Raw genomic sequence first — 26,036 nt, 5'->3', positions numbered from 1 at the left:
CCCCCTACAAACAAATTCTGAACTAACTTTATGTAATAAATGTTCTCAATCACTGAATCTGACATAAAAAGTTGAGGTGTAGGAGTATTTGCTGTTTAATACAGAAAGATATACATATATAATTCTCAATTACCAGTATTGTTCTCAGATTTGTGTTGCTTCTTCTGTAGTTTCTTGGATAATTCTTTCAGCCTCAAAGAGCCCAGAGGGAGGTGGAAAAAAACAAAACAGAATGGAAGCATTTTTCTTTTCTAATGATGCTGACTTCTGCAAACCTGGTTGCATTGTTTCACGGGTGTGAAATTAGTCTGCTAAACTAACCGTTACCTAAATCCAAGTGTTGAGAGCTGCATGTTGGGGAGAAATTCATCACTCTGTGTGAGGCTTTCCTCTGTGGTAGAAAGGTGTCCTGTGCATGCTGTGAAAAGAACACTGGCAGCCAATGTATCGTATCTCTTTTTCCTGAACCCCTGCGCACACAGTTGGCATTTAGTGAACCCCACACACCAACAAAGGGAGTTTTTTATGATGGCCTTTAGACCAAACCTCTTGTTCTTTGCAAAAATAGGTCCTTATTCAACTAAAGCAAACTTTTTTATTCTTTTATGTGAAAACTGAGCCTATGGCGCAGTAGGTATCATGGCGTTGAGGAAGTTTGCAGAAGAACTGGCTTCATTATGTAATAGGTTTTACCAACCCAAATATTTTCCTTTGAAGTGCGCAACGTGTGGAGTGTGTCAATTACTATCAAGCCTCCACTTCCCCCCCCCTCACATCAAAGTTGCTTTGTGTTACTGGTTATTCCTCGGGATAAATAATAGATCAAAGATGGAGAGACAGCTGATGCCCTGGCCTTGGGAGAAAATACTCAGACAAAGAAAAGGCACAAAAACAAACACCTCTGCCGTTCTTGAGTATAATAATAAGAGGAATAGATAAATGTCAGCACAAATGTCTTGTGTTGAAGCATAAAGGTTATGCAGGTAAAGTCAATATTTCCTGTGTTACCAACTAGCCAATTAATTGAATGTATTTTCTGTGTGTGTGTGTGTGTGTGTGTGTGTGTGTGTATATGTGTGTGTGTGTGTGTGTGTGTTTGTCACTGCCAGGAAAAAATGACATCTTTGGAGAAATGATCCACCTCTTCACCAAGTCTGGAAAGTCCAATGCAGATGTGCGTGCTCTGAGTTACTGCGACCTGAGTACCATTCAAAGGGAAGATCTGCTGGAGGTGCTTGATATGTACCCCGAGTTTTCAGATTACTTCTTCAACAACCTGGAGCTTACCTTCAACCTCAGAGATGAGTCCGCCAAGGTGGAAAATAGTCAAAATGCATTTTTATAGTCAGCTCTTTTTAACATCCTTATATATTTGGTTAATTTCAAAATTTATACTTTTTTTTTTGTAACTTTTGTAGCCCCCTAGTGTCGAAGAATGTGAGTCTGATGGTAAGAGCAACAAAAGCATGAAAAGAAGAATCTCCTTCACCCCCGATCTTCCCGAAGGTTAGTAGAGACTTATCTGCTGTGAAGCCTTGTTGAGCATTCTTTTCGGTAGCAAATGTGTTCTTTGTTATTGTTTGCTGAGTGCTGCTCATTGAGAAAACGTATTCTCTATGGATTGTAGTATGGTGTTATTCCATATAACTCCTGTTGATTGCCATCCTCCAGGGGAAAACAAGGAGGTGGTTAAAGACGCTCAAAAGGAGAGAGGGTCCAACTCGTGCCTAAAGAGATGCTCAGTTGCCCTGGGTTCCTCTTCACTCAGCGTTCCAGTCCTAGACCCAGATCTTATTGTTAAAGACGGCTTGGGCAGAAGAACATCTACTGGAGGTAAAAGATCTCAAGTGCTGTTTTACACTTTGTGGCATTAGCAAATTCAGTTCCTTTGATTCTTTATGTGTTTGACACCAGGACATTAGAACAGCCACTGCTTTTATTCTGCTTTGCACACACACAGAAATTACACCACAATAACTGACAGCAAAGACTCACACAATTTAACAAGAGAACATGATTACACACACATGTTTTCCTTTTTATGGCTTATAGAAACTTCAAAACGTGACTGATGAATGTAACTTGAAGCAAAAGCTGTCATAAATTATGACAAAGTGCAGGACACTGCATGTAGGTGGAAAGATATTCAGGAATTTCATTGAAAACAAAAGACGCTGCCAAAACCAAAGGCTGGAGAAGGCATGGAGGAGCACAAACATAGAACAAAGAAACATTAGGAGTATATGAGCTAAGACCGAAAAAAAAAATCACACTAACAAGAGCAGGTGTACTGATTACTAACAATGTCAAGATAAATGGGGAGCAGAAAAAACAAGACTAAATATAAAGAAACTGACAAAACAAAAATATAACATAAACCCCACTTTTAATGACAATATTTTGAAACATTCTCATTTACCTTTCGACAATTTATATCAGAAACCTTCAAGGGAAAATCAAGAAGTGTAATAATTAGAATATTTATTCCTGACTTTGTGTCTGAAACCATTATATTTTCATGATTCTTTTACACCTTTATGAGTCTTGCCAGCTCTTGCCTAAAATTAAATTAATGTTGATCCACAGTCTCAGTTGGTTCAACAGCGTAAATTGCATTTTGCATTTACATTCATTGTGTCTTTAGAGTCTGGTTAAAATGTCATATTTATTCATTTGAACAACTGGAGATGCAGAGAAAACCTCTCAAGATTAAACTGTACTTACAACTCGTGTTAGCACAAACCCACCTGCACAGACCATTTCTTAGATAAATAGCGGTCTTTGCAGGTAGGACAAGCTGCTCAAATAATCTCCTCATTGCTTGAAACCACAAAAGGGGCACAACACTGTTTAAAATCACAAAAGGGGCACAGCAGATATCACAGGACAGCAGACTGAAAAGTGCCATGTGCCCAGCAGAGATAACAACAGGGCAAACATCGCTATAATAGTTGTCCCGCTGCAAAAGCTTGATAAATTACAAGTAAGAACATACACATAGCTTTCCTGCGGAGATTAATTGCATTCTATTTTAGTTTCTTTTTGTGTGGAGATGGCGTTGTGCTGGCCCACATGTGAAAAAGTGAAGCATGTGTGTTGGTTTGGTTATCCAGATCTGGGCTGTGATAAATGGGCCTCGAAGAAGCACACAGACTACCTGGATGAGTCAGCACACTTCCAGGACCTGAGAGAGGATGATAATTCTGCCAGCGAAGTCACATACGGAGAGGTGGAACAACGCTTAAGTCAGCTTCAGGAGCACTTAAACAGGTACGAGTTTTTGGAGTCAGCAAAGCACAAACGGGTTTTCCTTTCACTGTCACAAACTATGAATTACCCCAGAGTATGAACTTTACTGGAGCATGCGTCTGTGTGACTTTCTGTCCAATTAAGGCACATTTTAAAACCTGGATGATTTTTTTTTTTCCAAACATATCACGTTTTGAAGGTATTTCTATGAATGTATTATTTCTATAAATGCTCATTGTATTTAGAAATTAAAATTTCTATTACAAGAGTTTAAGTTTTGGAAATATTCTCACACTGATTGGACTCCATAAGTCCACCTGTTTCTGATGCATTGTTAAAACACTTTTTCAGAAATTAAAACCATTTAGGCATAAAACCAATTGAGTAAATGAAAATATAGAACATTTGACCCCAGTGCAAGGCAACTTAGACCCTGTTCAGACCTGGTATTTAAATCTGTTAGACTGCATTCAGATAGCACTGAAAACGTGTAAACAGCTTCAATGTGCATTGAAATTGTTTTCACTCAGCCATTTTTGGAGGTGGCCTGGGCTGCTTTTATTCATATATGTTTGGTCGTCTGAATGCAGTCCATCCTGGTCCTGGGTGTAGGACTTCCTACTGAACTGACTGGACCACACAGGCAGCAGAGTTATTACCTGGATGTCTTATATTTTAAAAAAAAAAGGTTGCTCAGTTTCCCACTGATTAAAGAAAATTAAACAGAAATATTTTAGAATATTCAAAACATAAAATATATTTTTGTTTGTTTTTCTTGGCTAAAGGTTTTCAGTGACCTATTTATACAAATGCCTCTCAGTAAAAATGCCACTTTTTTAAGCATTTAATTTATAATAGTGGTTTACAAGAACACTGCATGGTGAGTTTCTCTTTAGTTTAAAGTTTGTTCTAAATGTTTAGAGCTGAATGGACCCACTGTGATCGCAATAAGCTATATTGTGTGCGTGTGAAAAACAGTCTGAGCAGCACTATGTCACGATATATTCACCTAATTAAACACTGGTGTTACGTTCACAGTGAAACTGTGCAAAAACAACAGCTGACATCTGTCAGCGCACCCTGGAGTTTCATAGATTAAAATTTTCATCTTTTCTTTCTGATACTGAGCTTCATGAAGTCACTAATCATTATATGCATCATGTTTTTTTTCATATTCCGTCTGTTAGGTAATTAAGCTCATTAAGAAATAACGCTATGAAAATGCAGTCCAAATGGCTCTGAACCGTGTCGGAATGTATTGTAATTTTACAGAAATATTTGCAGCCCTGCTGTCACACTGATCTGACAGCCCACTGTGTGACGTGGCTGCTTGTCTATCTGCATACGGAGCGGATAACTTATATCTAATCGCAGGAATGTTTCGGGATGCACATTTACTGCTTGATGCGAATGCTCTCAATCAGAGCTGACCACTTGCAATCAAATTACCTGAGATGCATCTTTAATGCAAGGTATGAACAGGGCCTTATGGGAGAAACAAGAGGCAGAAGAGCCAGACTGTCAGTACAGTGTTCATTACATTTCCACCCAACTGTTGTCGCTTTTTTTATTTATTTTTTTTTCATTTAACAGTTAGGAACTGTTTTATTTTTTTTAGTTGTCACCTCCCACATTGTTAAAAGTACACAGAACTAACATTGAATGTTCATGAGTAGGTGGAGAGAGACAACTAGCTGCCAGAATCTTTTGTAGGACTGAAAGTGGGAGGCTGGAGCATTTAAACTTGAGAGCAAGTTGGTGCAAAGTTTGTGCTAATTTTTTTTTCTCCAGACTTCAGAAGTACTCCAAAAACTGATGACTCAATATAAAAGCTGAAAAAAAAATAAATAAATAAAAACAATGTGGTTCATTTTGTTTTACAGAAATCAACTTTTAATTCTCTTTTTTTTTTCAATAAAGAAACGCATCAGCCATAAATTCAACAACACGCCAGCTGCCACGTGAGACAGAGATACAAATAAACAGCAGGGGTTATTTTTAGCTGGAATTACCACAGAGAATGAAAGATAACATCAGGATGCCTGAAATACTGGGCCAGCTCATTTTATTAAGCGCAAATAAGATATTTTATCCTCTGCTCTATACCTGACCTTATTTTTTTCCCTAATGCATGCTAGCTGCTGGATCAGCAGCACTTTCCTATCATATTGTGTTTTTTCTGGCTTTAACTAGTCCTAAATCATACAGCAGGGAGAAAAAAATGGTGATATAACACTGTTTGTTTTGCTTTCTTTTTTATGTATAACCACCAAACTTTAGTCCATTACATTTATTTTTTTATTTTTTATTTTTTTGCTGTTAGCTAAAATTTAGAGTTTGGATGATGTCTGAGATTGACTAAACAGAAACGACAGTCATTTCCACAATAAACTCTGAACTCACACCTCCTACACATGGCTCATTATCACTCCTTGCCAGAGCAGTGCCTTTCATCTACTACTCTTCCTCGATGTGCTTCCACACCTTTGCAGTCTCTTCATTTGTCCCCCAGTAAGGAGCAGAAGCTACATCTACCGCTCAGTGAAGCACAGTATGTTTTCAGCCCTCATCAGACTCAGCCAGGGTCACACACTCGTCTCATTTAACTCTTCTTGTCTTGGATTAAACATTACGTCTGTCTCACTGCGCTTCTAACTAACTGTTTTGATCTTTTTAAGGCTGGAGTCACAGCTGATCTCAGATATTCAGACCATCTTGCAAATGCTGCAGAGACAGCCGACTCTCGGACCCCCTGCCTACAGCACTGTGACTGCCAGTCCAGACTATCAAAGACCTGCTGCGAAGGTTCAGCCAGTTGCTCTGACTGCAAGCCATCTTTTCAGCCATGCCAGCACTCAAGTATGGATGTTGGTTTATTTAGAAAACTTTTTTTTTATATATATATACAATAAATCCCATTATTTTCCTCTTATTTCCTGTAAATATGGACATCTTCTGTTGAACTCTAAAGCCTGCTTTCTTTATGCGTCTTCTCAGGGCCCCAGCCATAAACTGGAGAGCACCATTCAGGAATCCAAAGACTCTGTGCACACCTTGGCCATTGTGAATGCGCCCGTCAAAGACAGCCTTACAGCAGCAGTTTTTAAACAGAGACATACAGACAAGCATAAGCAGCAACAACAGATCACAGTACACCAACAGTCAGCACTGATTCCTCCTCCAGCTGAAACCTCATCTGCCTCCTGTTCCTCTGCGTCGCCTTCTGACCCCAGCCACAGCACCGAACGACACCACAGACTCATCCCAGACCCAAACTTTCCAAGGCCATAAACTTTTCAGGAGCACCGCGTTCTAATACTGGGGTTATGATGCTGTAATTACTATGTAGCACTTTTGTTTGTTTTGATCAGCATGCTGGCACAGCCATCTTGTCTTGTTAACTCACAGTGGCTATGTTATGGAAATAAGATTTTCATTTTATTGTGCATGTGGATGAAATGCTGATTTTGCATTTAAGAAGAAGGAAATAAGAAACGGTTCTCAGCAGATGCCAGTTTAATAACTAAACAGGATCAAATCAGTAACCATTGCTCATTTTCATTTCACAAATGTAATGTACATGAGGATGCCCGGCTATATTCTTCTGAACCTCCTCAGCCCAGTGGAGCCTGCCCCTGTATGTGGACAGCACTTCCTTCACCGTAGATTTTACCTAAATTCAGGGATGCTTTTAATAATACTGAGTCGTCTTAAAAACTTAAGCAACTTCCTGTCTCATCGAAGCTCTGTACTCTTCCTGCGACTGTTCTTTAGCTTTTAATGTCCTCTCACACGCAGTTGGTCACAAAGTCTGAACACTGCATGACCTACTGCATTGAAATCTGGTCTCCCCATCAGTGAACCAATCTGTCTGCATTAATAACTTTACTCACCGGACCAGAAAAAAAAAGAACGGTTACATTGACGGTCGTATAAATGTGTCCCACCCGAACATCTCTGAACAAGAACAGACTGATCTACCTCACACATGACGAAGCAGACTGACCAGCACCTCAAACATCAGTGCATCACATCAGTTGTTTGTTGTTTTGGTTCTTGTATTAGTTTCCAACTACCATGCACTGATCAACACAACTCACCAGTGACTCTAGCCAGCCGATCCTCAATAGTGTAAATAAAAAATGTGGACAAGATGAGCATGCTTGGTCAGTGTCCACATCTACGCCAAAATTACAGTCTTACTGCCAGAACTGACTTTTTTTTTTCTTTCAAATAATTTTTTTTTGATCTGGAAAATGGAGGCAATGAGGGTGGAGGCAGCGCCACACAGACAGTCACACAGCCTCCCTTAAAGGGATAGTTTAGATTGTTTGAAGTGATGTTCTGTGCAGTTGTTATCAATGGTCAGTGTCTTACCTGCAAAGAAAGCGCTCAAGAGTATTATCAGTTTGAAATAACAGGCAGAAGTTTTCTCAAAAGAGACAGGTTTAGTGGCTAGTCTCAGCACGGTCAGCCTCAGAAGGGGACTGCAGCCATCTTTACTCCAATCTCTCAAATTTCCGAGCAGTTTGTGTGAAAGCAGTCACTTTTGCATTTGGTAGATATTTACATAGAAGTCTATGGGTGTTTAGAGTAAAGACTGAGTCTACTGTCACTGAGTCACCAGGAATGATCTGTGTGAAACTTATGCTGCAAGATGAAACATACTGATCATAATCTGGCAGACAAACCTTCTGATTCTAAAGTACAATTAGCAAAGTAAAATCCAAATAATTATAGTAGTTTAAGTTAATGCTATTTAACATAGTATTACACCTTCTGACTTGTCCATCAGATAATTACTCTGCCCTGTTATGCTTAACATTTCTTGTTTGGCAGCGGGTACTGAACTGCAGACTCACTTTTTATTCAGCATAAATAATCATTGGCTTCTCTGTATATATCTGTCTGATTCAAAAGTGATTAAAAAGCAAATGTTGATAAAATACCATAAACATGAACTGCTATGAATTTTTAAATATTGAGCTTTTTTTTTAATGGGCAGAATCTTTTTGTAGTTGTCCCCATTGTAACTAACCATTAGCTTGTCTTTCTTGAGAAAACGTCTGCATGACATCTTAAACTGTCAATGATACGAGCATTTCTTTTACTGCAGGTAAAATATTTATTTCTGATGAAAACTTCACAGAAAACCACTTTAAATTAAACTACCGTTCCTTAAAGGAATGCATATTGCCCACATGCCAACGTTTTAAACAAAGATCTTTGGCGATAAGAGTTGGAGGTGACTCTCAGCTACTACGACACCAAATTTGAGCATATTTGTAAGTTTGAGTTATAGCCACCTTTGTGTTTGCTAAGGTCAGTTATGGTGGCCAAGTTAAATTGGGCTGAGTCCAAAATTTAATCAGTTGTAATCGAACATTCAATGATTACTTAATGCGAGTTTCAATAAAATCCGTCCTCTGGTTCATGAGATATTTTGCTAACAGACACACACAGGAAATTAAATTATCACCCACCTTTAACTGCAGCAGACAATGTTAATCCAAATTATTCCATTAGGTACAAAGTAGGAAGGCCAGAGGAGAGACACAAGTAAATCAGCTGCTGAACAGGATGTTAGCCACCAAATTGCCACTTCTAATTGCTCCGTTTCAAGCCGTGATTACAGACTGCCGCAGACTTGGTCATCCTCAGATGTTTATAACTTTGATTTGTTTCCAACACTTTCAAGTGTGTATGGGGGAAAAAAAAGTCAGAATAAGTAGTATGAAGAATGTCAACCGTGCAGCTACAGAAGTCACTGTTAATGTGAATCTCTTGCTTTGAAAACACTCGAACACGGGCAAGAAAAAAAATGTAAGCTTCCCCTAAAGATTATGGATTCTGAATGGTGACAGCCCATTAATCTTTTCAAGTCCGGCTGGCAGCTAGCGGGCGCAGATGTTTGTTCAGACAGTTGACCTACGCAGCCTGAGACTTTGAAACAAGGGTGTGAGCCAATGCAAAGCCTGGCACTGCTGTGTGTACCTGAAGTATGAGGGGGGTGACTTTGTTGCAGCAGGAAAAGCGATGACACAGCTATTCTTTTTCCCCAGTTTCTAAAATTGTTGCATAGCACCTGACACCGAGGCTGTGACAGGGCTGTGGAAATGCATACTGTGAATTTCCTCTCCTGGGACGGAGGATACTGCATGATTCTGTCCACACACACACACACACGCTCAACCATCACTGCTGAACCAGGTCATTAAAGTTATAGCCTGTTTCGAGCCTAAAGCTTGTGTGGGTTACATTTAAAACCCTATTTTCAGCAAATATTAGTACAATACAGCATCGTTTCCAATGTTTGAGAACTGTTTTCTTATCTTAGATGTATGCCTGTCTTCTCTGAAGTGTGACTCAGGGGTTTTGGAGAATTGCGCTATAATATACATTACAGTATCAAATATACTACAGATTTCTTTAAATAATGTGCATTAATATTATTATTGCAGTCACTGATGTGCACCTACTGTAAAATGTTAAGCTAACAGAATGCATCATACATGCTTGTTTGGGCAAATATCATTACACGCAGATTTGAGGATTATCTGCTGTTATCCCGGCGTCGGACATGCAAGTGTGATGCAGGCATTTCTACAAAGCAGTGCATGCGTTATAATATGTATTTATAAACTGTTTTGCACTGTTTCCAAGCCCAAAGTAGCACATTATTAAATGATGTCAATATATGTGTCTTTTTCTAATGTACATTCAGCCTGCTTTGGAGGAAGAAGGAAGAGAACTAGGTGATTCACTCAAATTTACAGTACTTGTGCATAAGCAAGCCCCACTAAAAAAAAAGAAGTTTTTTTGTGCCTATACAACCAATCCAAATACCAAACATCTTTATATTTGACTAAATATAGATCAGTGAATCCTACTGTTTTCCTTTTTGACTCTGGTCAGTGTATATTTAAGTAATATATTATTAGACATTTGTAGGAAATGAATACATCTCATTGTAAGATGTTAACATGATTCTGATTTATTTTTTACTGAATGAATTATTTAATAGAATCTATAGTAAAACACAGTAGTGATTATGCTTGTTTTGAAGCTGTGAAAGCAATAAATAAAAACACAAAGTTGTAGTTGTGTCACTCCCTTTTTCTTGGATTAGATTGACTTGTTATATAGAAAAGAATGTATAAACTATCCAAGAGTTTTTGTATAGTTTTGTTTATTCACTTATTTATTATTGGTTGATGGGTTCAGGTGTACATGTTGTTAGTACGCTGAACCGAAGTTAATTTCTTAATACCTGCACTGAAGAATGAACTGGTTGGTGGGGACCCATGCAGAGTTAAAAAAATATATAAATTAAAGTTGTGATTAGATTAACAAACTTGGGGAGTCTATTAATACATATAAATAAAAACCTAATCCAATTATAAGAATTTCAACAATTCAGATGTTGGAAAAAGGTTGTTTTTTTGTATTAAATTGGGTTTAATCATGTCTTTTTTATGGGAAAAAACTCACATTTGTTTAGTTTTAAATGCAAATTGTTTGTTGCAGAATTTTATTGTTTCAGCTGTTTAAAACCTCCTATGTGCTCCTTTTCTTTACATAACTCTTCAAATAACAGGATTTGTATTGCAGGTAAGATAGCATATTGAGTCTTATTTGGGTCCTGGCTGTGTAAATTATACAGTGCAGTGTGAGTTACCATTGTCTTGTTGGGAAAAGAATATTGTACTTCCCTGTAAATGTCATTGTCTGAATAGCACAAAATGTTGCTTTAATAAACCTAAAACCACCAAAGGTTACTTTATTGGTGTGCAATTTACCCATATGCCCTCATCTGCCCCCATGTCCCCCGGTACAATCACCCATGTCAGCTTTTGAATTGCACACTTTGAAACAAGACAATTGGTTCCTTTCCCTTCTGTTGTAGTAGACAGTGCAATATCTGACTTCCAAACGGATTTTGAAATTATTTGTCTGACCACAGCACAGTTTTTTTCCTCCATTTCCATTGCATTCTTTCCAGCCTATAAAATATAGTTTATTTTCACTAGATACAAAATCAGTTTTTGGAATATATAATATACTTAACAGATAAGACCAGTTGCTGCACCTGTTCTGTTTTTGTACTTTTTCAATCATGACTAAACCAACCTTAAAATATAGTTCCAAACAGAGAAATAACAATAGTATTATACTGATACAAATATCAAAGTACAGTGTGTGCCATAAATAAGTCCTCATTTGGTAAGGAAGCCTGGTTGAAGACTTTGTGAGGTGGTCCATCTGCAGCTGAATGCGATGGTGGATTTTCAATGGAGCACAGTCTGCAGAAAAGTGCGGAGCCATTTGTACTTTCTGAGAAAACTGGGTTCCTTCACCAGCTGCAGAAAACCGCAGCTGATGTTTTATCAGTCTGTGGTGGCCAGTGACCTTTCCTGGTGTGCTGGGGAGGAGGAAAAGGAACACGGCAAGTCTGCACAGACTGCAGGGCTGGTTCGGTGGCGGGCATGGAGCTGAACTTAGTCGGGATTGTAGTTGAGAACAGGTGAGGTGGCCATGTTGGGCAGCAGCCAGCATCTTCTGCATCAGGAAAGAGCAGTGTGTTCATTCACAGATTTCTGTCACCACCACGCTTGACAGACTCATTCATCCCCTTGTCTGTGGAGCAGTATAAGACCTCCCAGCTGTGACAGAGAGGATAAGAAAACAAGCAGTCAATCAAGAAATGACTTCAAGTGCAATATACTTACTTTGTCCTGCTTTTGGGTGTTTGAATAAAGACACTGTTGGTGACTTAAACTCTATCTAACTATCTATCTATCTGAGATATCTAGAGCTGGCTAAAATTACAGTGTGCCAACAGTGCCATCTAGTGGCCAAATTAGGTTTTTATTTCTGATGAAACGAAAGTAAAAGAAGAGGAATAAGTTGTGTTTTCCTGCGTGTTGCGTGCTCAGTGACTCATCACTTTGGGGGTTCACCGTGCTTTATAACTTCAGCCGCACGTTTAGTTTCTATTTCTTATCGGACAGGTAAGGGGACCATGGCGTCCGAGAGCGACGAAATCCAGGAGCGCCTCATTGAGAGCTTTGCGTCGAGGCTCGAAGAAAACATTAAAGTGGAGCCGGTCCTCCACCATTTGCATTTCATTCGGGCCGAAGAGAAGGAGCAGATAAGGCAGAAGTTGAGGACGGATGGTGAGGTGTCGGCTGCGAGGCTGCTGGTTCGAGTGGTCCTTAAGAGGCCCCACGACGACGGCTGGTTCAGGGCCTTCGTTGACGCTTTATTGCAAGGAGGTTCCGAACTTGCTGCGAGGTATTTAGAGTCAACCCCCCCAAATCCTGAGGTGGAGGAAGAGAATGATTACTGTGTGAAGCTTGTTCAACTACTGGCTCCCGGGCTTGTGGAGATGAAGACAGAGGCCGTGTGTCTGCACTGTTTCTCTCACAGGATTCTCACCGAGGATGACAAGGAGAAGGTAAGAAGCAGTGTTGCCAGGTCAGAAATGTAGGATTATCGTACCAGAGACATAAGATTATTGCATTTTGAGGGAAATTATCCTACACCCGTCATAACCAAAATAACAAGTCTATTGATGCGCTAAAGTCACTCTAGTGTTGAATAGTATCTGACATTTTTTTTGCGCAGCAGACTATTCAGCCAATCATGGCCGTTGTTCTGGGGGAAACGCATACACGTCACTCGTAGCTCACATTTATAAAAGCACGATTGGCTGAAAATTCCAGCCAATCGTGCATCTGTTTCGGGAAACAGATGCCTTCAGGGTTCACAAAAAAAAAACCTGACAGGCTGATTACAACCGATTACAACCACACATTCACGGAATGGTCAAATTATCACATATTTGGCCTTATTTGAGATTATTGATCGTAGATCGTACAGAGGGCAAAATTATCGTACAAATACGATAATTATTGTACACCTGGCAACACTGGTAAGAAGGCTGAGGCTGAACACCTGTCCTTCAGGAGCAGGGGCGCCTCCAAGGGGGGGGGGGGCAGTTTGCTGGCCCCCTTATCCAGACAGCCCCATATGCATCTGTCTGTTAGCAAAATATTTCATGAACCACTGGACAGATTTGACCTTAATTAGACTCTCAAAAAATAATCATTGGGTTGTGTGGATGCCTGACTATTTTAAACCAGGGGTACATGTTTAGTTGGATATTTCAATGTGCTATTGTGCAGGAGTCCACTCAAAGTTTTTTTTGTTTGTTTTGTTTTGTTTTTTTAAACCAATTCTGGCAAAATGTGATGATTTAGTTAAGTATGACATAGACATTTACCAATCCAAAAATAATAATCTGCAATGAGCAGATGTCAAAACGGGGGTTTGTGTTATCTTTTTATATAAACCTGTGAGTATCTTGCACTCCTAAATTGTGCCATCTCAGTGTTCTTGCCCAATTCTGTCTGTTTTATCACCAGAGGTTCAGCACAGATTTAAAGCTTTACGAAAATAAGGGTGGAGCTGCTCCGCTTGCTTTGTTGAGCTAACGCAAACATGGCTGGCTGCAACTCAGTCAGTTTGACAGATACTGGGCTAAGACTTGGTGTGGTTGAAGCTAAAAGGATCTGCTTACAGATTGTGCAAGAAGGTGGGTGATATGCATCCTTTTAAGGAATCTAGTTTCATTTATAAATATGAGCTGGCTTCAATAAGCTGAGTGATCACTGTGCTGGTCTCATTTAGTAATATGTAGTTATAGTAATAGTAATAGTAGCTGATGAGTAAAACAAAATTTAAAAAGGAAGGAGCCTATATGAGAAGGTGATTCCATAAAACACCCACATTACAGTAGTTTTTCAAATAGCTTACACAGGTTTGTTTGTTTTTTCTAAGTCAACATGTCGACACCTCTGGCTTTCTGACCACTAGATGGCAGTCAAATGCACTCCTCTGTCAGGAAGCTGTTGAAACAACTACACTTCTCTCTTAGGCATAACTAATCATCCCCAATTATTGTGTTCAAAATTTAGATCTTAGCTGAAACAAACAACAGAGGACCCAGGAGTGGCGCCTCTGAACTTCTGAGGAGAATCGTGAAGTGCCCACCAGGATGGTACTCCACATTTCTACAAGTTCTGCGTGAGACCGAGCACCAGCACCTGTATGAGCTGACCGGAGGGTCACCTGAGTGTGAGAAAGGTGAGTGACTAACTGCTCGTATTCCTGGAGCACACAGAAAGGCAATCGGTCTAAATCGCAATAATAAATATTAAACTTTAATCCAGTCGCAAATTTACTGTAGGTCATAATTTGCCTGTTCCAACGTTTTGTTTTTCTGTCTTTATTTGTTAGGGACATGTGAGAACGGCCCGTCGCCTGCAGGAGGTGAAGCTGCAGCTGAGGGCACGGAGTACATGGAAGTCTGTGTGAACGAGGAGCCTCAGCCGGACTCCGCAGGTCTTACTCTGCTTCTATGACTCTGTTGGTTCTGACACGGCCACAGCTGCTAGAGAACTCCTGATTTACTATCAATCTGTAATAATATTCAACAAACTGAGTCAAGAACATGTTGTCTGCATCGTGTCAAACAGACTGTGCTCTCGAATCTCCGAGGACACTGAGGTGCAAGACGTAAAAACATAACAGTTATCCAAACGCCAAAATATGTTGCAAGTAACCATTTGGGGAGAGTTTTTCAAACGTCACAACAAACAATGCTAGATTTTTATTTTTTTATTTTTTTAAGATTGGATCTGTGGAAATGTTGTAAACAATTATTATCTTACCTGTTGTAGTTTAATTCTGACCAGACTGACAAGCTAATGGCTAGTCCCGAGCAGAGGCAGAGTGGATTGCTGCCGCCCTAAAACAAATCCAGAATCAGGATTTTCAGAATTGTTTCCATAAAAGCCCACTTCAGAATATCTGAACTATCCTTCTATCTTAAAAAAAACGAATATTTCATTTTACAAAATATAGATTTTCAGAAACATGAGAAACTTATTTTCTTTGAAATGCATTTTGGGATGTTTTATAGTCCCGTTTTGTTTTTACAGTATGCTTTTTGTTGCTTTGGTTTTATTTTCTGAATTCTTTCAACATTTTGTATAAATGGTAGAAATCAAAGCTCTTCACATACATGTGGATTAATATGAGTTATTTTTCCCCTTATTTCCTCAAATTCAATACAAATAAAAAATGACATTTCATTTAAGCTTTTGCTTTTTACCATCTGAATAAATTGACGCAGCCTCTTCAGTATTTGATGAATGTATTTTAATTATCTTTGTTGTTTTTTATTTGTTTGTGTTTTCAGATCTGTATGAAAGTCCTGACATGTCAGAAAGCATGGATACCACATCTCCAGGTGGGACTCATTTACCCTCAGCTACACTGGGAAAAAGACTTAACTTTGTTAGTCATTCAAGAAATATGTTTCCATTCAGCCACAGTAGATTACTTGAAAATTCTTCGCTGAAGCGCTTTCTAGAAAAAAATGGATTTTAGATCTCTAGTTCATTTCCAAAGGCTGAACGAGGCTAGTCTGAGCTTTAGTGTGAAACACTTCTGTAACAATAATAAATATGTTCCATGTGTGAACTGTGAAGAGCCACAGAGAGGTCGCGGGGGACAGAACGTAGTGGAGCTTTAAATGAGAACCACATGCTGACTGAATTAGCAGATCGTAAAGGAATCTGTAAAGTGCGGCCCTCCTCCACACCTCTGGGCTTATACGGCCCCTTTGGGTGTGTGAGGGGGGGAAAACTGATCATCCGTCCATCACTCATGCATTTTATTTTTTATCCCGATCTGCATGTTTTCGGACTGTGGGACAAGACCCACAAAGGCACGGCTAGAACAGGCCCCAGGCGAGGTTTGGGATTTCTTACACCGTTGTCAGAGAAGAGAAGCGGAGATTTATGAGGCCTAACAGAACACGTGTGTCATATTGGCCTACATGGCAGGCGAAGCTTGTGCAGAATGATCTGTACGTTCTATGAACTGAACTGACTCCAGCTCATTAAATTAGAAAGAGCTGATTGTTTAACTACCTAATAATTACAATGTCTGGGAACTACTGGTAAAAGTTTGTATGCCTCCCCCAGAACCCGTTTATTATTGTTGTGAAAGCCCTATCTCTCCATCAGTACAGGCTTGTATTAGCTTAGTTTCTCCTCTGGCATACCAGGTCTGCAAGGAAAATTAAAAGCTGTCTGCACACGGAAAGAAAAATAATAGTTTCTGTGGTTTTGAGCTCATACTGAGGGAAAAAATGGAACTCATATGGACAGCTGAAAAGGGAGGAACATTATGCATTAGTCATGTTTTTATCCTGAACCTAAACAGGTCAAATGCCGCCTGGCAGCAACTTTATATCTGATTTATGGGGATTCCAGGACGTCTTGTGTGCTTGCAAAATAGGACATAATTGTTTCACTTAAACCAAACAAGGAAAACAACACTGAAGTGATACTCTCTGGATCATCTTTAAACATTTTTAGGTTTTAACTAAGAATGCAAAATCCATTCTTGTTTGGTTTTCCCCATTTTGGAGGTAATTTTTCGATTTTTGAGGATTTTGCAAAAGGGCACACCAAAGATTTGGGACTTTTATTTGGTCTTGAACATAAATATACAGTTCTTGGGCTCTTGTGTCTCTGTGTAGAGGTCTTAGTGGTTTGGATAGAATAAAATAGTCCCATACGACCTCTTAGTCGCTTCATATTGCATCTAAGATGGAAAATATATATATATTAAAGGAATAAAATGAAAGCCCATGCTTTCCAGGAAAAACTCTGTGTACTGCATATAAGCGTATATAGCTTGTCTTTCTTTAAAAGGACATTCCATCTCAGTGTGCAAATGTGTTTTTCTCTGGCTTAACTTCTGCTGTGCTTTTTAGATTCAAGTGACTTAGGAGCAACTGCAGCAGCAACCAGCAGCCCTGAAGAAACAGAAATCAGTCTCCGGGATTATCAGATGGAAGTCGCCAGACCTGCCTTGGAGGGGAAAAACATTATAATATGCCTCCCGACAGGAAGTGGTAAAACCCGAGTTGCGGTGTACATTACCAAGAAACATCTGGACAGCAGGAGGGCGGAGGGGAAACCAGGGAAGGTGGTCATCCTGGTGAACAAGGTACAACAATCTGACTCTGGTGTGTCTTTAACCCCTCGTGTTCATCTTCGACCCAAAGAAAACACTGAAGTTAAATTGAAAATGTGGGTCAGCTCACCACAAACTCCATGCCATAAGGTTTAAATATCCCAGTGAACTTTGGTGCTATTTGGCACATATACTTCTGGTTTGAACTAGGGGGGAAAAAAATCCCGTTTGGAGGAAAAGTTGTTGTTTTTTTGTTTTTTTTTATGAAACTATGTAGTCCGGAGCTGTAGGAGACATTTTACTGGGGCATTGTTCATTCCTGAAAGCAACGTAATAATTACTTGGTTAGCTGTGTTTGTGCAGAAAAGGGCGTCTGCTCCTTTTGTAAACGATGGGCAAAAAAAAAAAAAAAATCCTCTGCATCATTTACACATCTAATTTAAAGCCTTTCCTAAAACAATCAAGCAGAGCTCTGAACACATTTAGCTGTGGTGGGTGTGGCAAACAAACAATTTCTTAAATTATCAGGAAGTCTGTACTAACAGAAACACTACAGACTCGTCTGCAGTTTTCAAAGAAAAATAACCTTACAGTGTCGTTGTTTTCTTACAGATTCCTCTGGTTGAGCAGCATTTCTCCACTGAGTTTTCGCCCTTTCTGAAGCATACATACAAAGTGGAGCGAGTCAGCGGAGACTCCCAGCTCAAAATCTCTTTTGCCAAGATTGTGCAGAGAAATGACATCCTCATCTGCACGGCTCAGATCCTGGAAAACTACTTGGAGAGGGCTAACAGTGGAGAGGATGAAGGGGTGAAGCTGAGCGGTATGGTTTTCATTTTCAAGCACGAGAGTTTAGCAGTTTAACTTTTCTCTCTTTTTTTTATTTTTAGCTTGATCAGAAAGTGAAATTTGTTAGCGTATCTTTTTTTTGGTTCAAACATACAGCTTATATAGTATTGTATTTATACCAGTTTCTACAAAACGTGACACCAGCATGACACGTGTTGCAGAACTGCGTTTGCATAAACTTCAGAATGACAGACTGAACTTGAGAGGAAACGCAAACAAGCCTTAACACGATAAATAACAAACAAAACCAAATGCAGCTGAAGTTCGTGAGTAAGGAACGCTGGTGGGGTAATTACAAACTAGGACAAACATGGGCAGGGACGGGGAGAGCCGAAAACAAAACTGAAAGCGAAAAAAGGGAAACTCCACAATGACAAAACACAAAATGTATCAAATAAAGCGAGACCAAAAGCCCAGGTTCATAAAAAGGAAACTGTAACTGATAACACAAAACCCCACAGTATATGAACAAATGTTGGCATTGAGGTTTCAACCATATTTTCTGAGTCGAAATTGAAACTAAAAATGAAAAATTTATTATTTTTGATTTTAAAATTCCAGTTGTTGTCCAGAACAAAATACAGATGCACCTTCCAAAGTAAAAAAATCACTAACATCCATCCATCCATCCATCCATTTTCTTTACCCGCTCCTCCATTCCGGGTCGCAGGGAGCTAGTCTCTACAGTATTTATTTATTTTTAAATCGTTTGCTAAAATCTGTCCTGGACGTCACTTCCGACACTGAGAAGTTCTGGAATGGAAAGCCTCCCCGAGGACTCAGAGCAGGATTTCCCCCGACGGGATCTTGTCAAAGTCTTCCAACTCCGGTGTTCGCTCCTGTTGGCAGTCGTCAGTCCAAGGTGGAATAGCCACCTCAGAGGAACATATGCTGTTTGTTGAAACACGTGAAACCATGTACAGGCCACACGTCTGTTCAAGCCGTCAGTCTGTGGCTGATCCAATTCACCTGAGAGCCTCGATCACGATACGTCAAGCTGCCACTTTCTGTTCACTTTCCCCTCCGGAGACACATTTGAAACACGTTGTTTAAACTTGAATAATTTTATTTCACCTTTGCTTTTGTTTTACACAAATCCTCCAAATCTATTTTTAAAGCAACAGTTTAAATCTTTTGAAGAGGGATTCTGTGGAAAAGTTAGAAGCAAATATTACGTTAAGATCGGCTCACACTGGATCTTTTGCTGCAGCAGAACTGGGTTATAAAGATGCAACAAATATTAGTTCAACAGTAAATGCAAAGCTGGTTTTGGCATCAGCGCTCCTAATATTATAACTGAACCTTTTTTAGAAAAAGAGGAAACAGATAGGAATAAGGAGACAACTGCGAAAAAAGGCTAGGAAACAAATGTCGTCTATGGCAGCAGTCGCTCTACAAGATAATCCCAAAAGGTTCTGACTGTGCTTTATTTTCTTTGATATTTGTCAAAAGTAGCTGGATGGGTCATCTGTGAACCTGCCACACTGATTGACCACAGACTGATTGGCCACAGACTACTGATTGAAGTTTATAACCAAAGATTCTCTTACAGTCTGTTCAAGACAAAATATTTTGTCTACAACAACTGAAAATTGCACGGTGTGAACCCAGCCTTACCTGTTGTTGGGGACTGAACAGCTGCAAGACCACTAAGTGACTTTAAGGCCAAAGTAAATTACGGTTCATGTCTGCGCTTTCCTGTAAACCTTTGCATTGTCATCATGCAGGCACAAATAGCAGCATCAACTACAGAGCATCCTGTGCAGCCTGGAGCACTTCTGCAAGGATTTTTAGAATATATCTGTTAAAATAAATGTGTAATAAAAAACTGACAGCTGAGTAATGGTTTATAAAGTAGCCCTCACGTGGAATTGTTTAAATTAAAGTTGTTTTAAGACGACAACAATCCCTTTTGGCCCTGGCTGCTCTCGGACTAGCCTATGACTAGTCTCACCAGTCCTGTTAAACTCTCCTAACAGAGATCGCCCTACAGAGCCATCTGCAACAAGTGAGATAATAATTGTTCCTAACTTTTCCTCAGAACTCCACTTTTGAAGATTTGAACAATCCTTTTTTCGGCAGAAAGTTCTCCAGCAGATGTTATTGTGTGGTTGAAACTGCTGGGTCAAACGTTCCGAGAGAAGCGCTGACTCGTGTGGTAGGATTTCTGCTCTCGTCTTTCAAGGAAATGACCACGTATTGTTGAAGAAACATGAATCAACACGATAAAGTTAGCAAAGCTCGGTCGCAGAAATTGTCTTTCCCCAAAGGTCTGAGTCTTTTTGCCAGTAAGAAAGGAGTAACAGTGAATCTCTGAATGCTGTTCTGTTGTATTTAATGTTCTCCTTACCATCTAAGGTTTACAGAACAATATGGCACGTCTAATTGAGTTTGCCATCTTTTTCCGTAGATCTGACGTTGATCATAATAGACGAGTGTCACCACACTCAGAAAGGAGGCGTCTACAACCACATAATGATGCGATATTTGAAACAAAAGCACAAGAACATAAAGCTGAAGAAGGAGCAGAAGGATCCTGTACCCCTCCCTCAGATCCTGGGCCTGACTGCCTCTCCTGGGGTTGGAGGAGCCAATACAATGGGGAAAGCTGTGGAGCACATAATGCGAGTAAATAGTCTTCTCAGTTTTCTGTCTGGAACTGCTGGATGTAAATCAAGATGTCAGCCTAGATGGACATATTTCTTCCATTCTTTATTGAGGATCTGATTTCTCAAGTTTTAAAGTTTCCAACTTTTACAGAACAGCAAACTGTTTTGAACACTATATATTTATATTGGGCTTGATAGTAGTAGTCTGCATTGCTTCTAACTCTACAAATCTGTGGCTTTTTGTCGTAGATTTGTGCAAACCTGGATGCTTCAAGAATCATGACGATGAGCCTTAGGGAGGACCAAAAGAAACTAAGGAAAACAACACTGACTGCTGAAGACAAAAAGGAGGTGAATTTATCTCACGTGAAACAGTTTTTAACTCATTTAATGGCAGAGCTCCTTAAAAAATGAGCGTTTAGGTGTACGTTTAACCAAATATCCCTTTTTAGGATCCCTTTGGGGATGTCATAAAGGCAATCATGAACGCCATTCATGACCACGCCAAGTTCAGCCCCACCTGCGACCTGGGCTCTCAGAATTACGAACAGTGGGCTGTTCAGAAGGAAAGACAAGGTGAGAAGTGGAGTTTATCCTCGTCTTTAGGGATGTTGATGTACAAACAGTGTCACTGGAGTCTTCAAAAGGCCAGAGCTTGGAGAAGGGGAGGCAGGACTCAAAATGATGATTAACTAAAACCTCTTTAGCTGTTTTCTTAAAGATTTGTGACGTTTTCCAGGATTTGCCACTTTAATAATCAAGAGCATTTTTGGGGGGAATTTATTATTTTTATCTCAGAAATTCAGACTTTTTTCCCACCATATTACCACCTTTCTGTAGCTTCATAAATGCTTCTTTTGCTTATCTTGTACTGTTACGACACCTTAACACTTACCCTTCCTTAGACCTGCCTCTTTTTTTTTTGCCGTTTTACTCATTTCTGTTTCACTGTCTCATTTTAGCTGCCAAAGAGGAAAATCAGACGGAGCGAGTTTGCGCAGAGTACCTCCGGCGGTACAACGAGGGCTTGATTCTCAGCAACACTATTCGGATGTGTGACGCCCTCAGGTGCCTGAACAAATTCCACACGGAGCAACAGAAGAAGAAAACATCAGTGGATGAGGAGCAGAACATACAAACAACCACTACAGAGAGATTCCTCTTCGAATTGTTTAAAGGTGATGTCGTTTTTATCCTTTTAACTTCCCCCCCCTTGCTCTTTTTCTAACCTTAGCTAACCTGCTCATGGTTCTAGTTGTAAATGAGTTGACTTTATTGTTGATAGAAAGTTTTAATTTTGCTCACTGAAACGTTTATCCCACAGACAAAAAGGAAGAGCTGGAGAGGCTTTCAAAGATCCCAAAGTATGAGAACGACAGCCTGACCAAGTTAAAAACAAAGATTTTGCAGGAGTTCAGCACTAGGCAGGAGGCCAGAGGGATCATTTTCACTAAAACCCGTCACAGCGCCATCACTCTGAGCCAGTGGATTCAGGAAAACCCCAAGTTCGCCGACATTGGCGTGAAACCCTCCCACGTCATTGGAGGAGGAGACCAGAGCGATGTTAAACCAATGACAGCTGTAAGTGCACGATGAGCAAACCACCCACAATGCACCTGTTGTAATCTTAGCACTTTTAATGGGGCTTACGCTCGTGTTCGTCAGGCTGAGCAAAAGGATGTGCTGAAAAAATTCCGAACCGGTGAAGTCAACCTGCTGGTTGCTACCACCGTGGCAGAGGAGGGGTTGGACATACCCGCCTGCAACTTTGTTATCCGATACGGTCTGTCAACCAATGAGATTGCTATGATTCAGGTCAGTTGTGTAAACTATGACAACAGTTTCTTCTGTGTCCATTAATGAAACGTGATTCTTTTTTTCCCCGCCTTTTCCTCAGTGTGTTTGCCTGTACCATTTATCATCTTTCACATAAAATACTGCTTGTATAAAATGCAATGTAAAGGTAAACTTTATACCTAATGGCTGTTTAGTTAGGTAACAGTAAGATGGAGAAATAGAAAAACTCCTGAATGCAAGTTTTTTGTATTTTCTTAATCGAATCAATTCAGACTTATTTGGATGAATTGCTTGGGGACCATAAGCACCTATCTATACTCTTCCAGATAGTTCTTCACTTTTCTTTTCACAGAAAATCTGTTTTAAAAATATCCAGTGTAGCGTGGATGGGGCCTAAAAGTTGCAACACTAGTTTTAAGTTGTGACCAAAAGTTATGTGTGCAAATTAATTTAATCTTACTGACACAGCCAAGGGGATTGTGCTTTAAAGTCTGAGGTATTAGCTTCATATGAACTCATTATTTGATTAAGTTAGATTTTCTGTAATCACATGCATAAGATGTTAATTTAGAGGCTTCCAGTAGCTCTCCTATCTGAAGAAGATGAACATGCTTGTATTCTGAATGAGCAGAAGTTAGCAAATAGTCACCATTAACTCCAGTGGTCACGTTCTGCAGGCTCAAGGCAGAGGAAGAGCTGAGGACAGCTCTTACACTGTAGTGGATGTGAAGAACTCTAAGGTGGCCGAAAAGGAGTGTGTCAACGAGCACCGCGAGGACATGATGAACAAAGCCATTCAGAAAATCAAAACCTTTAATCAGGACGAATACAACAAACAGGTACAGTACAAGTTACGTCTGGTTGTTCTTCTGAATCTTTTAGTTTTCTTCTGAAACTATTTATTTATATATTTTTTTTGTATTTTCTTAGATCACAGAGTTTCAGATTCAGGCGATCATGGAGGAGAGGGTGAGACAGACAAAGCAGAAGCAGAAGGCCATCAAGAATGAGAATCCGTCTGCCGTCGCGTTTAGCTGCCGAGGCTGCAGCAAAAAGGTCTGCAGCGGCGAAGACATCAACATCATTGAAAACATGCACAGAGTCAACGTTACCACACAGTTCAAGTATAAATAATTATTTACTACCGTTTGTTTTTATTATTATTATTCGTATATTCTTATTTATTTACAGCATTTAATCTGACATCTTTGTACAGGGACCTTTTTGAACTCAGAGAAAACGCGACTCTTCAGGAGCGACTTTTGGACTACGAGACCAATGGTGTCATAGCTTGCAAACTCTGTGGTCAGGTAAATCTACTTTATTTGTTTTTAGTTGTTGTTCTTTGCAAAGTTTGCTTTAATTTGAGAGTGGCAGCATACTGACTACCTGCTTAAACAGTAAAAGGCAAGAAGTACAGCTGATATTATTATTATCATTATTAGATGTCCTTCTAGATCAATTTTCAGCCACTTTATGTGACACAAGACACTTTAATATTATGTGTTGCAGCTTAGGTTTCTAAATTCAAATGAGTACAAAACTGTCAGATATTCGTTGTATATTAAAGTCGTTCAGCTACCTTTGCTTACTTAATGAATAGACCTGCTTTGCGCTTCATATTTTTCTTGTCACCTCGTTCCTGCTGCAGACATGGGGCTCGATGATGATGTACCGTGGGATTGAGTGCCCCTGCCTCCATGTGAAAAACTTTGTGGTGAACATCAGAGGGAAAAACATCAGCAATTGCACCAGGTGGAGCGACCTCCCTGTCAAGTTTCTTCCATTTGACTACGCCGAATACGCCAACCAGATGGCTCAGAGCTCAGATGATGAAGAAATGGATTGAACTGCAAAGATATAGAAGCACTTATTTCTGCTGCATTCTCCCTACTTCTGACTATGCAGCTTGCACATTATGTACCCAGCACTAAATGCAAATCTTCCTTTCTCTGGTGAAATATTTAAATTTTTTGTTTGTTTGATTTTTTTCCCTTTTTTTGTCTAAAGCATTAGCACTTACTTTATTAAATTTCTCAAATATATTATTATACAAGAGTGTTTTCACTGGATATATATGACACTGGTTTGGGATAACGTAGCAAACCTTAAAAAAATGAATCAAATATAAATATGCAGAATATTTTTCCTCCTAAACCATTGTTGTCTCATGAGATGGGAGTCTGTGAGCTCGTGATAGCCCCTCGGAGCCCACCTGTCAAGTCTCATGCACGCAAACAGGTGCTGTTGATTCTCTGGTTACTCTATCCATCAGTGAGTCGCTTCTGTTGAAACAGTGGGTGCTGCTATTTTAAGAGTCAAGCTTTTTAACCTCTGTGGCCACATCTTTCTATAGATTATCTGATTGATTGGCTATTCAGGCAAGCTGTTTATATCCTTAACTAGTAATCTGGTCAGCATTATGAAGGGGTAAAAAAATGTGTCTAAAAGACCATCTTTTTAGGTAAAATGGGCTACATTTAATGTAAACGTCCGTTAGGCAAACTCAGCACTTTCTGTTTTACAAAACGAATCCTAGCACTTTATATGCTACTTTTCTAATTTCCTGTAGTAGCTAGCTGTGCTGCAACAGTAACGCCTGGTTGTATGTAAACAGAAACAGATGGACATTCAGTTTCTGTTGTGTTTTTATTCATAAATGGGCTTTTCTGTAATGGTGCTATGACTGGAAACATTTAAAAAAAAAAAAACATCTGCTTTTGAAAATAAATATATTTGTCGCTGCTGCTTGTGTGAAATTTCTGTTATGCTGTTATGCAGGTTCATTGATTTTCTTTGCTCAAAAGTGAAGCCATAATATCTGGTTCACAGGTACTGCTTGTTGTATTTTTTTGAGCCCGCATACTAGGAATGGTTTTAATTTCCAACAATGACAGAAGGCATGGATGGTCTATCAGTATAATATGCATACAGTCCAGCCTACTAGAGGATGCTGACGTTGGCGCAGCTGCCTCACACCAAGAAGGTCATCCTTGGTTCAAGCCCCGGGTTGGGCCTGGGCTCTTTCTGTGTAAAATCTCCATGTTCTCTTTGTGTTTGTGTGGGTTTTCTCCCTCAGTCCGTAAACATGCATGATTAGGCTGCCTTCAGTACCCCCCCCNCTTTTGGCTTCATGTTCTTGTGTCTGTTTATTCATATATGCTGATGGCGTCCATTGAACCTGATATGCCAAATTCATAGTGCTCTGAACATTTTCAATTGCAGGTAAGATATTGATTACAGTTCAGAGCATCGCTTCAGAAACATCAGAACTATCCCTTTAAGTCCATAAATGATAGATAGATAGATAGATAGATAGATAGATAGATAGATAGATAGATAGATAGGAAACAGTTCCATCTTTCTTTTCTGCTTTTATTTTGTGACTAATGAAGAGACAAGACACAATGACAAGTGTCACTTTGACATTGTTTTTGGAATGTTGCTATGATAATGAGTCAGAAGTTAAAGGCTGAT

General features: G+C 39.6%; 2 protein-coding genes across 2 annotated transcripts in view; both read left to right on the top strand.

Annotated features, from left to right (window-relative positions):
* LOC108240780 (potassium voltage-gated channel subfamily H member 7) overlaps positions 1 to 10,346 on the top strand; it is a 44,990-nt gene extending 34,644 nt beyond the window's left edge. Inside the window, exons 10-15 of the mRNA XM_025007678.2 lie at positions 1,110 to 1,315; positions 1,419 to 1,506; positions 1,672 to 1,833; positions 3,114 to 3,270; positions 5,928 to 6,108; positions 6,247 to 10,346. Coding sequence (XP_024863446.1) covers positions 1,110 to 1,315; positions 1,419 to 1,506; positions 1,672 to 1,833; positions 3,114 to 3,270; positions 5,928 to 6,108; positions 6,247 to 6,540 — 1,088 coding nt within the window. The 3' untranslated portion in view covers positions 6,541 to 10,346. The remainder of the gene's footprint in view (positions 1 to 1,109; positions 1,316 to 1,418; positions 1,507 to 1,671; positions 1,834 to 3,113; positions 3,271 to 5,927; positions 6,109 to 6,246) is intronic.
* Positions 10,347 to 12,127: 1,781 nt separating this feature from the next.
* On the top strand, positions 12,128 to 25,307 carry ifih1 (interferon induced with helicase C domain 1). The gene is made up of 16 exons (XM_017424396.3): positions 12,128 to 12,706; positions 14,229 to 14,397; positions 14,551 to 14,655; positions 15,515 to 15,565; positions 17,102 to 17,337; positions 17,917 to 18,127; positions 20,564 to 20,781; positions 21,012 to 21,113; positions 21,215 to 21,338; positions 21,725 to 21,940; positions 22,087 to 22,343; positions 22,428 to 22,577; positions 23,237 to 23,398; positions 23,490 to 23,683; positions 23,776 to 23,869; positions 24,211 to 25,307. The coding sequence occupies exons 1-16, from the start codon at positions 12,272 to 12,274 to the stop codon at positions 24,406 to 24,408; spliced, it is 2,922 nt and encodes a 973-aa protein (XP_017279885.1). The 5' UTR covers positions 12,128 to 12,271; the 3' UTR covers positions 24,409 to 25,307.
* Positions 25,308 to 26,036: the final 729 nt, after the last annotated feature.

Source organism: Kryptolebias marmoratus, linkage group LG6 (assembly GCF_001649575.2).
Source record: "Kryptolebias marmoratus isolate JLee-2015 linkage group LG6, ASM164957v2, whole genome shotgun sequence".
Lineage (NCBI taxonomy): Eukaryota > Metazoa > Chordata > Actinopteri > Cyprinodontiformes > Rivulidae > Kryptolebias > Kryptolebias marmoratus.
Note: the sequence above shows the minus strand (reverse complement) of the source record. Positions and strands in the feature narration are given on the sequence as shown.